Source organism: Astatotilapia calliptera, chromosome 9 (genome assembly GCF_964374335.1).
Source record: "Astatotilapia calliptera chromosome 9, fAstCal68.1, whole genome shotgun sequence".
Lineage (NCBI taxonomy): Eukaryota > Metazoa > Chordata > Actinopteri > Cichliformes > Cichlidae > Astatotilapia > Astatotilapia calliptera.
Window position 1 is genome coordinate 14,782,356 of NC_137430.1, and position 16,223 is coordinate 14,798,578.

Consider the following 16,223-nt stretch of genomic DNA (forward strand, 5'->3'; position numbering starts at 1 on the left):
GAGGCTTGGCATAAGAAAACACTTTGAATGCTGAAATAGAGAAGAAATCCAATATATATGTACCAGTTTGTTTATATAAGTATCAGTTCATAGAGACTGGCCAACAAAGACAAAACTGGATCTCTAAAGATGACAGGTTAGGAAAGAGCCACACTCTGTGCAACAATAGCACCTATGAAGACATTAGAACAAATGTAAGCTCAACGAATGGGATAAAATAATATCGCGGTTTATATGGGTTTGTTTTAAAACTTTACAACTACATAAGAAGGCGGGAGGATGGGTGTTGCCGTCACCAAAAAATTCTTTTCGGGTGCTCAGCTGAAGACTGTGGTCAATTAGTGTGATACAAGCTACCAAGCACAATGGAAGACTATTGAGGAGAGCATGTTTTCTTCTCCAATACAAGCTGTCTTGATGGATTCGAACATTCGAGAATGTATTGACAAGGTTTGCAACCCCTGGGTGTCATGTACACTTACTGTATGGAGAAAAGTCGTGAAAGAATTTAAATTGGAACGGGATTTGGCTTTATTTAAATGGTATGCATATGACTCTGACTTTGTCCCGAATAAATTGGACTCACATTTTAAAAGTTGGTCTGCTAAAGGGTTATCTACATTCAATAGTTTGATTAAGGATGGGAACTTAATTAGTTTTGACACACTGAAACAGAAATACAATCTAGAAAAACAGGATTTTTATCGATACTTGCAAATAAGACATTATATAAAGACAGCAATCGGTGTGATGTCAAACACTAATGTGGAATTGGTAACTCTGTTTAGACAGGCATATAGTGGGGATGTCGATACAAGACTCATTTCCTTTTTGTATAATTTTCTTATAAATAAGCTTCCCCACTCAACTGACTATGTGAAGATGTTATGGGAAAAGGAGGGAGGGGTGTGTGTTTCAAGGGAGGAATGGTCTCAGATGTGGGAACGGCAATGGAGGAGTACTTCCTCCAGCAGCTGGAGGGAATTTGGATGGAAGTCTATGATAAGGTTCTTTATTACTCCGTGTCAAAAGGCTCATTATGATGCAAATCCTCCTGTGTGCCGGAGAAACTGTGGACACCAACGAGCACATCACACCCATATTATGTGGGATTGTTCTTTGCTACGGACCTACTGGAAAGACATTCATGGTACACTACAAGGCATTTTTGACTGTACATTCCCTTTGGACATGAAGACAATCTTTTTTGGATGTATCACAGCAAATAGACACTCTCCAGTGTTAATTTAACACTGGAGAGTGTCTATATGGGTCCACACCTCTGAGTGTTAAATACAACACTGTTGAGTGTTAAATTAACACTTTTGACAGTGTTATATGTTTAAAAGTAACCTAGTCAGTTTTGAAGATTAACAAAGACTAACACTGAGCAGTGCTGATTTTCTAACACTGGAATATTTCTAACATTTTGAGTATAACTTTTAAGCTTAAATTTCAAAACTTACACTAACTACTGATCTTATCTATTTCTGATTTTATCTGTTTTGCTTTTATATACTGTTTTGTTTGTTTGTTAAGCTTAAATTTCAAAACTTACATTAACTACTGATTTTATCTACTGTTCTGATTTTATCTGTTTTGATTTTATATACTGTTTTGTTTGTTTGTTTGTTTGTTTGTTTGTTTGTTTGTTTGTTTGTTAAGTGGGTTTAGAGCTCTGGGTAGCTCCCCAGCTGGGTCTAGACTGGGTCTAGAGAGTATTTTAAATTCAGGGAATTTAAAATAGAAAGTAGCTCGTCCACAGAAGGACTGGTAGCTCCCCTTACGATAAGGGTTCAGATCGCGCGAACAGGTGTGAAATGTGTGTGTTTAGTTAGTTTGTTTGTTTGCTTGTTTTAATCAATTTTAAATCATGCTTTTTATTTGTTTTTGTTTCTAATGTCTCTGTAAAGCACTTTGAATCACCTTGTTGTTGAATTGTGCTATACAAATAAATTTGCCTTGCCTTGCCTTGCCTTGCCTTGCCTTGCCTTATTTTCCAGTGTTAGAAAATCAGCACTGCTCAGTGTTAGTCTTTGTTAATCTTCAAAACTGACTAGGTTACTTTTAAACATATAACACTGTCAAAAGTGTTAATTTAACACTCAACAGTGTTGTATTTAACACTCAGAGGTGTGGACCCATATAGACACTCTCCAGTGTTAATTTAACACTGGAGATTTTGCAGAATTGGTCTAAAAATGATACATGTCTGTTAAGAGCTTTACTTGTTGCAAGTAAGAAAGGTATAACTAAGAAATGGTCCTTGCAAGATATACTGACTTTGTCAATATGGTGGGAAATTACGCTAGAGATTTATAGGATGGAGGAGGTAACAGCTTATGTCAATGACAGGGTGTGTTGGTTCCGTTCGTGTTGGGATAAGTGGGTCTTATATGCCAATACCCATAAGCCGAATCTTCTTTTCAAAGCTTGAAATTACCAACCTAGCTAACTGGTCACTCCCGACTGTTCAGTGTTCCTTTTTTTTTTTTTTTCGTTTTGTTTTGTTTTTCTCTTGTAAACTGTGTTGATTAATGCCTGTAATCACTTTCGTGAAGTAATAGTTTAGAAATAAAGAATTAAAAAAAAAAGAAAAAAAAGAACAAATGTAAGCTTCCATCCATCCATGTCTTGGAGGCAGCAGCCTAAGCAAGCAAGCCCAGACCTTCTGCCCTCCAGGTACCTCTACCAGCTTATGCAGCCAGCCAAGAGATGTCATCTCTCCAGTGTGTCCTGGATCCGCACCACGGCCTCCTTCATACTTCAAGACTAAAGTGCAACATCTCCTTGGGAAACAAACGTGTGATTGCTATAAAATTAGCAACATTTGTTTATGCATGACAAGAGACAACCAGTGCAACGCATGACAACACTGATACAACTGTGCTGTCATTGCTATTCTGCAGTTCTATTGTATTGTTATTAATTGTTTCTTTGTTAATCTGAAACACATATCACTTCTACATGCAGTCAGCCTGTTACACACGCACAAATGCACACAAAGTGGATGGTCCTAGCTATCTAGCAGATTTTTATCCCTATATAGTATTTTAAACTGAGCTATTCAGAATAAAGCACGTGAAGTAAAACAGGGGGGGGGCAGATAGTAGGAACAGACTCTTTTACTTCTCTTTTCCCCTGCTTCTCCTGCAATATTCCCAAATATCTAGTCTACTCTCATTTATAAAAAAGGGTGTGAACAAAATATTGGAACTACCTCTTATTGTAATGCAGCTGCAGTGTAATGCAAAGAGAGAAACTAACTATAAAGGGAAGTCCAGACACAGCTGAAATAACCACAGCTGAACAGTTATAACTGTCACAAAGGAGGCTTTATCACAGGCCTGTGGTGTCGGACCACAATCCTTTTAGCTAAGCAGAGCAAACCAACAGGCAATTGAGTGTTAATACTTCAAGTTGGATTCTGTTCCAGTCTTACATTTTGATCCATCCCTCAGCTGTAGTAGTGCTATTCAGTGCAATGTTCAGCAGAATAAAGCTCCCGTGAAAGCAACAATTTTCCTTTAGTAAAAAAGAAATTGGCTAGTATTGCTTGGCACTAAACTGGTCTTTCAGGGGATTAAACTCAATAACTAGAGCCCATTAAAGTGCAGGGATTCAAAGATGGCATGATATTACAAGTTCTTATGCGAAACAGTTTGCCTTATATTATTATTATTGTTGTTGTTGTCATTATTCAGCTTTATTTCCTGTGTTTGTTTTCTATCATGATATATAAATGATGGTTAGACAACTGTATTATAAAATCAAATAACCTGCTACAACATGCAAATCCCCACAGTGTCACTCTTCTCATTCTTCTCATTCAAAATGGAAGGGTACATTAACAAGGGTGATAATTTAGGATAGGAACTCTTTATCTCTTTCAAAGGGACATTTTATCATCAAGGCCTAGGACAGAAACACAGCTGTTGGGAAATTTATGTTTCAGATAAGGACACTTTACATTTGCAGACATACACTCTGTACTGTATATGTCCTACAGCATCCCACGGTGCAGGATTCTGCCTGATAACTGAGAACAGCCTCGTTGCAAATCAGACTTTGTTCATTATTGCACGAATGGAAAGTTGACAAAGTGATTGAACTTATTAAATCACCATGAAAATATGTATGTTGAACCACCACCAGTAAGGTGGCAAGTGTAATTTAAGCGACTTTTATTAAAAATAGCACAGTATTAAGTATGAATCAGGTCAATGGCTCATCACTGCTTGTAGTCATATTTATATCACATCGTGTTTATTGCACATCACATGCTTCACATGCACAGCTTTGGCTCAACCTTGGCTCAGAAGACAAACCATATTTTCTCTAACAGATCAGCTGACCTAAGGACTTCTGATAATGTGTGGATTTCATGAAAGTGTGAGTGTCTTACTGAGTCCTCGATCCACTGAATACATTTGGGTCCATACGTTTTTGGCATGACACAATGTTTGTCGTTTTGTCTGCTTACACCTCCTCAACCAATTTCTAAATCAAAAAATCAAGATGTGACTGAAGTGCTGACTTTCAGCTCAAATTCATGAAGCCGTTTTTTATGCAGTCATCATTTTCAGAGGCTCATAAGCAATTGAACAGTTCACTGACAAGTAGTTTTGTGGTATGGTGAGATGCTGATGCAAGTGAGGGTGGCCATCATTAGGCTGCAAAACTTAAATAAACATATCAGAGAGAGATAGCAAACTCTTTAGTGGCCTGAAAGACAGAAAACTATTAAAGTGGACGAACTCTGAATTACTTTGTTGGTTTCTTTCACATCTAGTCGAGAACACTGTTGAGGAGGTAAGACTATCACTGTCAGAGTCTTCAGTCAAAAGATGCTTTCATGAGTGGAAATACTTGTGGTTTGCAGAGCTGGCTTTTTACTTACTGAAGGCAGTGTGATCCACAAGCAGGCAGTTGCTGACAGAGCATCTCAAGCAAGGAAACACAGCATTTGGTTGTATGTGTGGGTTCTAGACTTCAAGCAGTCAAACAGTCACTTTTGAGCCTCTGATAATGGGGAGTTGTGTATACAAATAGCTGTAACTCTAAAATAAAACCAGAATGTCCTCACGGCATGTGTTTGAAATATGTCTTAACCTATAAGCAGAGTAATATTACTTAAAAAAAAAACATTACCATGGAATATTCTTCATGTAAAAAGGCATTTTCCGATAAGACGCGTGTACAGTGGGATGCAACCTTGTTAATAGTTAATAGTCATTATTTTCCTGTATAAATTGTTGGTTGTTAGATTAAAAAGTGTCAGTTAAATATATCATATTTACACACACACAGTGATATTTGAGAAGTGAAATAAAGTTTGTTGGATTTACAGAAAGTGTGCAATAATTGTTTAAACAAAATCAGGCAGGTGCATAAATTTGGTCACTGTTGCCATTTTATTGATTCCAAAACCTTTAGAACTAATTATTGGAACTCAAATTGACCCCTGACCTACATACACAGGTGAATCCAATAATGAGAAAGAGCATTTAAGGGGGTCGATTGTAAGTTTCCCTCCTCTTTTAATTTTCTCTGAAGAGTAGCAACATGGGGGTCTCAAAACAACTCTCAAATGACCTGAAGACAGCGATTGTTCACCAGCATGGTTTAGGGGAAGGATACAGAAAGCTGTCTCAGAGACTTAAGCTGTCTGTTTTCACATTTAGGAACATATTGAAAAAAATGGAAGACCACAGGCTCAGTTCAAGTTAAGGCTCGAAGTGGCAGACCAAGAAAAATCTCGGATAGACAGAAGCGACGAATGGTGAGAACAGTCAGAGTCAACCCACAGACCAGCACCAAAGACCTACAACATCAACTTGCAGCAGATGGAGTCACTGTGCATTATTCAACCAATCGGCACGCTTTACACAAGGAGATGCTGTATGCAAGAGTGATGCAGAGGAAGCCCTTTCTCCGCCCACAGCACAAACAGAGCCGCTTGAGGTATGCTAAAGCACATTTGGACAAGCCAGCTTCATTCTGGAATAAGGTGCTGTGGACTGACGAAACTACGATTGAGTTATTTGGGCATAACAAGGGGCGTTATGCATGGAGGAAAAAGAACACAGCATTCCAAGAAAAACATCTGCTACCTACAGTAAAATATGGTGGTGGTTCCATCATGCTGTGGGGCTGTGTGGCCAGTGCAGGGACTGGGAATCTTGTCAAAGTTGAGGGACACATGGATTCCACTCAGTATCAGCAGATTCTGGAGACCAATGTCCAGGAATCAGTGACAAAGCTGAAGCTGCGCCGGGGCTGGATCTTTCAACAAGACAACGACCTGAAACACTGCTCAAAATCCACTAAGGCATTCATGCAGAGTACAACGTTCTGGAATGGCCATCTCCTACAACCTACAGGAAGTGTTTAGAGGCTGCAATTTCTGCAAAAGGCGGATCTACTAAATATTGATTTCATTTCTTTTTTGTGGTGCCCAAATTTATGCACCTGCCTGATTTTGTTTAAACATTATTGCACACTTTCTGTAAATCCAATAAACTTCATTTCACTTCTCAAATATCACTGTGTGTGTGTCTCCTATATGATATATTTAACTGACATTTTTTATTGTAACAACCATGATTTATACAGGAAAATAATGACTATTAACAAGGTTGCCCAAACCTTTGCATCCCACTGTATGTGAAAACTCTTCTTTCCAGGAAAGAAAGATGAGTTTTCTTGAATTTTTCTGCAAGAAAATAAAATGACCTTGCTGTTGCTTGTATGTTTAGACAGGCTCCTGTATGCTTTTCCTCTTTCAGTCATTCATTTTTCCCCTGAAAACCTCAAGCAGCCAAAACACCCACGATGCTCCCCTCTTTGGCACATAGCAGGAGTCCCTCACAATGATCTACTATGAGCCCTGTATGTGCACAAGCACTGAACTGTTAGGTGCATGCATGTGTGTAATGAACTGAAAATGTGACTTAAATTAAGTGTTTATGACAGGCTTTTAAAGGATTGTTTCTGTCTGAGAATAGGTTGGAAAAATTTTTTTCTCTTTATAGCACTGACCCTAACGTGGTGATTATTGATTAGAACCTTGATATTCTTGCCTAATAAGTTAATGAAGCTAGGGCAGAAAACACTACCAGCACTCAGAAGCTGAGGGCGACACTTAAATCCATGGTGAGAAAAAGCTTTTGTAGAATGTTAAGTAGGGGGAAAAAAATTCAATAGTCTACAAGTGGTAATTAGCTAATTTTAATCAATCACTAGAGGCCCTTAATTAAGTGCTGTGTATTCATGTGTTTAAAAAAAACCCTCCCAAATACAGGCTGTACCAATCAATGTTACGTATTGGTAGCATGATGTCAGACCAAAGACAAAATCAGGCTTGTAAATAGATTAATTTAAAAAAAATCTTTAAAAATCGTCTTTCAGTTTTAAGGATTCAAGTATACATCCTCCACTAGGCAACAACACATGAAGCATTACACTGGGTTATTATTTATTTAATAAACAGTATGGCAAAAACAGTGTGTGTAAAAACTACAAACAAGTGCAACCTTACATAATATTGGAATTAAGACAGTAAGTAGCTGCAAGGTGCTGTTAATCCAATGCACTTGATCAACTGATCATCAGCAGCTGTTAGTACTAGTCTGTAGCATTTAAGTGTGTGTTAAGGAGGAAAGACATCAGCAAAGACCTTAGATTACCAATTCTTGATGGCCATCTGGGATTGGTTGTGGGGTGATCTCCAAATAATCTGGTCCATCATTCTGCAGTAAGAAAATGATTCACAAGTGGAAAACAAGATAGATGTAATCTTTCCAAGAGCAGGCAACTCACCCCAGAGGACTCATTTCACCTGATAGGAGGCAACCTTTCTGCAAACAGTCCCAGTCTGACCCTGAAAGACTGCAACCACTCTGAGATTATGCTGTCTAATTAATAAATGCAGACAGATTGCCAGCATGTTTCCATCAGTCTGAATGCGTCTTTGTCAGTGAACACAACTCGAGGTTATATCCCAAAGACCAGGAAGGTTGTAATAGTTAAATGTAAATTTCTATCTTTTCCTGTCTACATAGACAGGACGAGATACGTGAACTGCATACAATTAACAGACCTCAACCTGACTGAAACACTGTGGTGGGACTTTAATAGAGCTGTGCATAAATAAATGCAAGAAAACCACAATTAATGGAAGGAGTACAACAGCAAAATCCCTTCACAGTGATGTGAGAGACTGATAAAGTCACACAAAAAACTATCACTTCAAGCAGCTACAGAATCATACTTAGTTTTTCACACACATTGATTTTCATTAATCAAATAATGAAACTGTGTAATATTTCACGTGATGTTGCTCATCCTTTGTCTCATTAAATCATTTTAGAACCTGGTAAGGACCAGATAATTTTTAAGAAGTCCTGATATATAAAATCTTCAAAGTGAAAGAGGGGATACTTTCTTTTTGGCCGTCTTGCAGAGCAACTAATGACTGTTGTGCATAATCATGTAGGTAATGCTACTGTACAAGGGACTTATCAAGCTGTATAAAATGCTGGTCCTTCAACGGCAGCATGATAATGGCTGCAATAAATCCCAGAATCTAATGAAGCACCCCCACCCCTCACCCCGAGGTCCTCTCTCAAAATGCAAAAAGTAATTACAGTATTTTTTTGAACGAGTTTAAGTCTCAATAATTAAATTCACACCTGCTGATATGTGTCACAGTGGGGATTTTAAGATCACTGTTCCATTAGGAAGATAATGAGGCTCAAAGAGAAAATGCTTTGCGGGTCTTTGCTTGATTGACAGGTGCCTGTCAATCCCATCTTAAAGATGGCGGTGAGCGTATACCCCAGACGTATGAGAGAAGTGAGGGTGATATCACAGACAGTTCAGCCATATTTCTGTTTTTAGCATTTACAATGTAGACAGTATTTCTAGATCATTTCCTTATTTTTGACATATCAGCACATGATGCACAATCCTTTTAGGATTCGAATCCACCTCCACTGTTAAACCTCCAGCTTCGGTGTGCAACGTTTGTTATGGAGCTGAAGCCACATCGTCCCAGTAGATAAAGTCCAGTGGCTTTATCATCCCATGTTGCAGGTCCCTGTAATATACACGCATTAAATATGTTACATGTCAATTAAATTCATTTCGTTCATATATATACAGCAAAACAATTCATACAAACATCTCCAGTCATCACAGATTACTTATCTAGATTTTCTTTTTGAAGTAAACTGAAACTAACCGACTGATAAAAACCGACCCATAAATCTTTCAAACCAACAATGCTCTCATGCTCCCAAAGTGGAGTCTAGCTCAACCCAGTTCAACAATACAGCTCACAGAACGATAAATTCTGCAACTTCAGAAAACAGCTAGAAATATGTTTTCCCTTATCCTTACCCCGAAATCTCTTACACAACAGAGTCACTGTAGAATGAAGCCTTTGTGTCTGCTCTCTCTTCTACTGCCTTTTTTTCCCTTCGCACTGCCCTGCAACATTTGTCACGTCCCTGGAGATGTGATGTTGTGAGCAAAAGTTGGAGAAACAGTAAAGGCTGCGCAACAAGGTCCACCCTAAAGCTGAGATTCCTAAACCACTGACATCTTTGCAATTACATCATGTTTTTCCATGTTCTAACATCCTAAAACAAAGGGGGCACACAGCATCTGTAACTGTAAGCCTGACTATTATAGTGCAAGATGCCCCTAAAAAGAAATTTATTGGAGAGAAATTTGAGGATATCCAAGGAATGCTTTGTGAGGAGCATATAATGTGTCGCAATCAAACAGTAGGTATTTACATATACAGTGATTTACAATCTATTCTTCTTTTGCTGCTTCATAAATTTACTTCTGCACCTTACTGTGTGCCTCGGCACCTCTATGGCTCTCCCTCAACATGTTTTAAATAAATAAACTAATGATGATAAGGAGGAGGAGGATAGTAATGCTTCTCTGTGTTGAGGCCACAGCATTCTTGGTGGATTGTACTTTTACTTTACTAGAACTGTCAACCAAGACAGGTGTGACTGACAAGACAGACATTTTTCTAAAGAACAAGAACATGTTGTGTCTCAAAACACGTGCAGTTTGCCAGCTTTGCCAGGTTTAGTTTGATTTAAGTCAACAGGAGGCTGCTCTTTGTAATTTGCTGTCATGAGGCTTGGATTTTGTAAATCTCAAAGAATTATGTGCACAGGGTGAAAGACATGTTTTTACTACTTTGCTGTTTTACTGTAGCAACATTACCAGAGTATCTAAATCCAATTAACAACGACATAATAATTCACTAGATCAAAAAGCTTTCAAATAGAAGCCCCTAACACTCATGCAAGCAATAGTGCTTGCAGACTGAATAAATACACAACTGAGCTTTCAACATAGTGTTTTATTGTAAGCAGTAACAGCATTAAGGGTAATTCCTAGATCACTGGAAAGTACCAGCTCACAAACATGTACTTTTTTGAGAAAAGAAAAAAACTATAACCCCGCAGGGTTTTTCCGGTTTCAAAATGGGCCGTTTTTATAATCCTTATAAAAAATGATCAGTCAAGGCTAGTCTGTATTTTGAAAAATCAATGGGTTTTTTTATTATTTCTGTGCAACTGATACACAGTAATGCCCACTATGTAATGGTGAATGAATCCCTAATAAGTAGTTAAAAAAGGAACTGTTATATTTCCTCTGGCTATGCATAAAACGTGTGGGGTTGCCGCAAATTCCTGTATATGAGAAAACCCTGCACAGAATCAAAAACTTCCTGATTTCCTTATCAAAAGAGGTTCATCGGTTCCTGGAAAAAAAAAAAGATCCACAGGAAACCAAGTTCAAATCAGTGTTTATGTTTTCTACTTGTCAATTTATATACCTCTTTTAATACAATATAAGTACAGCTAAAAATCTCGTCCTGTTTAACCTTGTAATTCCAGCTGGGCGATCCACATCCTCACGCATGGCTTCTGAATGTTGTGTTATTTGATGAAGACAAATTATGCGCTGTCTGCATCGTGCGCTAAATCTTTGATACCAGAGTTATCTCTGCTTCAGACTTCAGCCAGACATAAAAGCTATCAATACAAATAGGAATCTTTCCAAATATAAAAGCATTATGAGCAGATTACAGTTAATATTGAGTTATTTTCAGCGCGCTCATTTACTCAGTTCTAACGTGGGCGTTGCACAAAAAGATCACTGCTGGAAGCCCTGACAAAATTCTTTCTCTGCTGTGTCATATGGGCGGAGAGCCTGCAGTTATCGAGTTAGCGGGGGCTCTATCTGTCTTCAAGTCTTCTTTGACTTGACCACAGTTGCAATCCTGGAAGGGGTAAGCTACAGTATCTGTGTGTCCGTGTATCCTCCACCCCTGCGACCAAATGCCAAAAGTGTCTGAAGACGGAATTTTCTCTGATCCCGTTTGTTGTGCTGTCTGTTGAAATACCTCCAGCGTAGCAGTTTTGTGTGTGTTTGTATGAGAGGCAAATATGTTAATAACAGTCATACTGTATCTCTGGACCTCTGGACCTTTCACACTGTCACTGTCACTGGTGTTGAAATGTGCCTGTGTTTGTTTACAGTACTGCACAGAGGAGTGAATATAACACAAGTCTCTAATGCAAGCTGAAACTCACACTCTTGTGGCGTAGGCGCTTATCTATTTGACTTCCTTTTTTTTTTTGGTCTGCTGGGTGAAATGCAGACGCGAGCAGAGAGGCCAAATGTGGTGAGGCAGCGTGCATGATAAATGAACTTCACTAGCCGAGTCATACGGGAATGGGAAATAAAAAGCATCCACACACGCCCTACCTGACAGTTTGAGCACGGCAGCTTTGTGCTTCTATTGCTGCTCATTAAATCCAACCAGACTCATAATAGCGGCTTGATTCAGCCGGACACTGATGAATAATCGGCCACAGTGGCTGATGCCAACAATTAATGGGACCAATTTCTTTTTGGAAAAACAGCTGTGCTTGACGAAGCGTTAGCTGCTCCATTTATTAATTGGGCGCCATCATTTCCTTATTCCTATTTCTAACTTCTTTCTTCCACTGCTTTCTGCCTCTGCTTCCCTCCCTTCCTGCTGGGGTAGAAGTTGGAAACCTGAATCATGCCGTTCTGCTTGTTGCTGTCGGGCAGAGAAACCAGCGAATCAGTGCAACAGCTCCACTCAGCAGCATAGGGATTTTCACAACACTGAACATCACAATCTCACAACATTATCTGAGGCTATAGTGGGAAATGGCTTAGCGCTTAAACTGTCTGTGCTTCTGAGCCAACTGACACTGACTGGCAGAAATGTTGGGCCAACAGAGTTAAAATACTGCTTAGCACATCCAGAGTTATGACTGAATTACAAAAGAGGAAAATGTTTTTTTTAAACAAACAAAAACCTTTTTTTTTTTTTTTTAGCTCGGACTGAAGAAATAATTCAAACTGGGAAACTAATTACGCTGTGTGAAAAAAAAATAGTTATGCATACAAAATAGCTCAATTTTCCACTACTACACCCATTCTGCTTGTGGTGTGACTGACAGCTGAGGAGAAAATGACACCTACACTTGTGGCTGCAGAGTGCCGAGGAAGTTGTCAATGCGTTCCTGTGGCACGTCCCCGTCTAGCTGAGCCAGGTAAGTGTAGAGCCTGACAAAGGTGTCGAACGGGATCTTTGCGGCACCACCCGTCTCATCCTCTGTTAGGATCTCGCAGGCAAACTTAAGCGAACTGATAAGAGTCTGAGGATTTGTGTTGCCACAAAAACAAAGAATTAGTTTGCTGTTGCATCGCATTTAAGCAAGACACACTGCAAATATACTTGCATGCACACACTGTAACTCAGACAGCTAAATCTAAGTAGCATAAGAGTGCCCTCGTGTGGTTAAAGTGTTCAAGAGCCTTGAAAACAGGAGTAGAATTCTACCCAAATTACTAACACTGAGCACATAATGCTGTTAATGCTTAGCTGCATTTGCTTTCCTAGACACCAACTTATCTTCTGTAAAGTTCTTCATGCTTAAATAAATTCTCTTTGATCTGTCATTACTGCTCTATCTGAATCTGTGAAGCCAAAAAAAATATCATTGGCTTAACAGCGAAGCAAAGATTCAAGTAGTTGCTGAAGGATTTATCCAGTCACTCTTTTTTGGAGCCAGGGGACCCCGATGATGGAGACTGCATTGCAAATTCCTGGATCTAACATTAACACCTGGAGACTAGAGTGTGCTGCTGGAGGATCTCCAGCTGTGCTTGGCCTCGCACCAGGTTTTTAAGGCTCAAAGGAAGAAGTATATAAAGTTGTATTTGCATTTATAGCCAGGATTGTGAACACCTCACCCCTCCAAGAGCGCTGCAGCCCAGGGCAAAAAACTCCATCCAGTCAATATCTGAGCCAAAGCTGCCCAGCGACAGCAGGGTCTCCAGCTGAGCCACAGGTAGACACAAGCCCTTCCACTTCGCCTGCAGTTCCTCTTTGCTACAGGTTGTCTTGGGCGACAGCTATGATTTGATGATAAAAAAAAATGGGGGGTTAGGAGACTTTAGGGGGGGAAATCTAGTTATTCACTTTCTAGATAAAATCTGAAATGAGTCCTATTTCCACAAATAAACAACAAGGTTGGATATGGAGAATCTGGTGGCTCTATTTACTTACAATCTCTTTTTTCTCTAGACTTTTATATGTGGACAGCCAGGGCATAAATAACCGCAAATACTGATGCACAGTAATCCAAATAAAAAGTAGATTTGAGCAGGATATAAACACTAATAATAATCTCTCAAATAATGGCACAGATCTGCATTTGTTTTGCATTCAGATTTTCTGGATTTCTTTCAGACTTTCTACTATCAATGCAGTTTAAAATGTTACAAAATGAATAACTCGAGACAACAAAAGAGCAGCACTCTCACAAGATTTATGCTGCCGCTTAAGTGCTAGCTTTTAAGGAAATATTAATTATTCATTTCTTTTAATGAATCCGCCACACCGAGATGCCAGTAAACAGCCCAGGTGAGATAAAATGGATTTAAGACAATATGAAACTTTAATGACCCACACGGGAAACATCACTGCTATATGGAGACACACACATAAAAACACGCATAAAAGAATAGAAGAGTAATCAAAGTTGGACATTAAACTCAATGGAAGTTATAATTATACCCATAAAAGCAAAACAGTAAATGACGAAACGCAAATATGTGATAAAGTAAATGCATTTATTTCTTTCAAAAGCAACAGTGAGAATAAAAATTTTATTTGTGCGACAACTTCTACAGGTTATGAGCCTGCTGTTGAGAAACTACCTGTTTGTGGAGGATCTTCAGAAGACCTGGAGTCAGCCCAGTGTCCGTCTTCTGGGTGGCAACATTTAATTCCAGCCTGTCCTTAACAGGCAGACACTCTCCTTTAGACAGAGCACTGAAGTATCTGGAAGAGGACACAGTCATAATAATTAGCAAAGAATTCTTAAACACTGTGTTTAGCATCACCATTCTCAGAAATTCATCTGCCCCCAAGCTTCCTAAGTATACCATTCAAATATACCATTTGCTTTTCTTTGTGAGAGGTTTTAAAGGCATGCTGTGGCATATTTCACTTCATTATTAGAAAAGAAAAAATATAACTTTCCATGCATTTACTGACTTTCAGGATCTCTGAAAGGGAACAGAGCCAAGTATTACTTTAATAACATAAACATCTCATCACCCAGGAGGCGCTCGATTTGTTTTTTCGCTTCACTGTATGACTCACTTTATTGTCTATTGCTATAAACAAAGCCAAGCTACATTGGTCAATAAAAAAGAAGAGGATGCTGAGAGTCCTTAGAGGTAGGAAATAAAAGGTAAAAGAAAATAAATTGAATATTTCCATATCATCGAGTGCTTTTAGCATGGTTTTTCTTTATTCGAGACAGTAAGATAGTTTAACTGCTGCACTAACATGAAAGCCCTTGGGATCTAATTACAGCTAGTCAATGCAACGATAAGACACGCACAGGTGAAAGGGGCCTGCCTTTCCCTACAGTGATGTAGCCTGGAGACATGGTTTATGCTCCTGTTTGTGAGAATTAAACTGGAATAAAACACAATCACACACATCTCTACTCTTAACCTGAACCTTCATTGACAGACATTAAGACTTACGCTGTAGACCACTGCAACAAATCCTTGGGCTGTGTTCGGATGGCTGCCTTAGTAAAGTCTTTAAGGATGTCTGGCAGCTCGGGAGGGATGTTGATTTGCTGGGCACAGTAGAATGTGTCTGGAAGAGGCATGGCTGTAATATAAACAATGCAATAATGTCCAATTAGTTGAAAAGAAATAGAATCCAATAGAAAATTAAAAACTACAATAAAAATCACCCGCACTGACAAAAAAAACATAATTAATATAAAGACTGCATTCTGGTGCTTCAAATTTGTCTGTGCTAGCCATGGGAGTTTGACAGGAATATAGACATATGATTATGAATACAGTGTGTTTCAAAGAAGTAAGTTTAAAATTTGCATATACACTCTCATCTGGTGCCGTTTTTTTTACCGATTCAACTTAATAAATTAATACTAATTTCTAGTCCACCAAACATAATTATAGTATGTTCACCGACATTAATCCACTGTATGGTACTTGCTTTAAAAACTGTAGCCTGTTACCTGGACTGATGAACAGAAAGTCACCGGAAGACGCCCCTGAAATATGAGTTGCTAGCCTAAGTAATGATTATTTATGCCTAGCAGTTCATGGGAGTGTTGTAGCGTCGTCGCATAGCAACGGCGTCTTCTTCTTCTTCTCCCTGTGGTATTAGAAACCCCACGGGAAGAGCACTACCGCCCCCTCTGCTGAAAACACTGTTCCTGGTACATGCTCAATCATCCAGCTAAGGAAATCCCAGAAAGTTGATTCTGTTCATGTGGAGGCAGCGTTATCTGTCTGACGAAAATAACATGACACCCATGGAGAACACTGACATAAATCTCAATACTCAGTCAGAAATATTCCTCCAGTGAAAACAAACTGGTGCACAAAACACCACTTTCAAAACTTTTTACTTAAATAAGAGCTAGAATCAGTAGCACCAGTGGCCCGTTCTATGCTGTATAATGGTTTGGGGCACTATAAGACAGTACTGTAGTAATATTTCTAATACAGTCACTTTGATGGCAGCCTATCATATTTCAGGATGCAGGCCCCTTTGCTCCCCTTCTAGACACCCCCCTGCTGTAAGGAAC

At 39.0% G+C, this 16,223-nt stretch overlaps 1 protein-coding gene across 2 annotated transcripts; it reads right to left on the reverse strand.

Annotated features, from left to right (window-relative positions):
• Positions 1 to 7,464: 7,464 nt before the first annotated feature.
• On the reverse strand, positions 7,465 to 15,802 carry ropn1l (rhophilin associated tail protein 1-like). 2 transcript variants are annotated; one of them, XM_080305969.1, is made up of 6 exons: positions 15,648 to 15,802; positions 15,139 to 15,271; positions 14,299 to 14,422; positions 13,330 to 13,491; positions 12,556 to 12,731; positions 7,465 to 9,100 (listed from the first exon to the last, which is right to left on the reverse strand). In XM_080305969.1, the coding sequence occupies exons 2-6, from the start codon at positions 15,267 to 15,269 to the stop codon at positions 9,031 to 9,033; spliced, it is 663 nt and encodes a 220-aa protein (XP_080162095.1). In that variant the 5' UTR covers positions 15,270 to 15,271; positions 15,648 to 15,802; the 3' UTR covers positions 7,465 to 9,030. The 2 variants fall into 2 exon arrangements, with proteins under 2 accessions (XP_080162095.1, XP_026035669.1); XM_026179884.2 differs by lacking the exon at positions 7,465 to 9,100 and adding an exon at positions 11,945 to 12,124.
• Positions 15,803 to 16,223: the final 421 nt, after the last annotated feature.

Bases quoted from the DNA above. Each gene is read 5' to 3' on its own strand.
- ropn1l (XM_026179884.2), bottom strand. From the start codon at position 15,269: ATGCCTCTTCCAGACACATTCTACTGTGCCCAGCAAATCAACATCCCT. The intron at 13,492-14,298 runs GTAGTTTCTCAA...ATCAAATCATAG, and splicing joins TGAAGATCCTCCACAAACAG to CTGTCGCCCAAGACAACCTG. The intron at 12,732-13,329 runs GTGAGGTGTTCA...ACAAATCCTCAG, and splicing joins GCTGCAGCGCTCTTGGAGGG to ACTCTTATCAGTTCGCTTAA.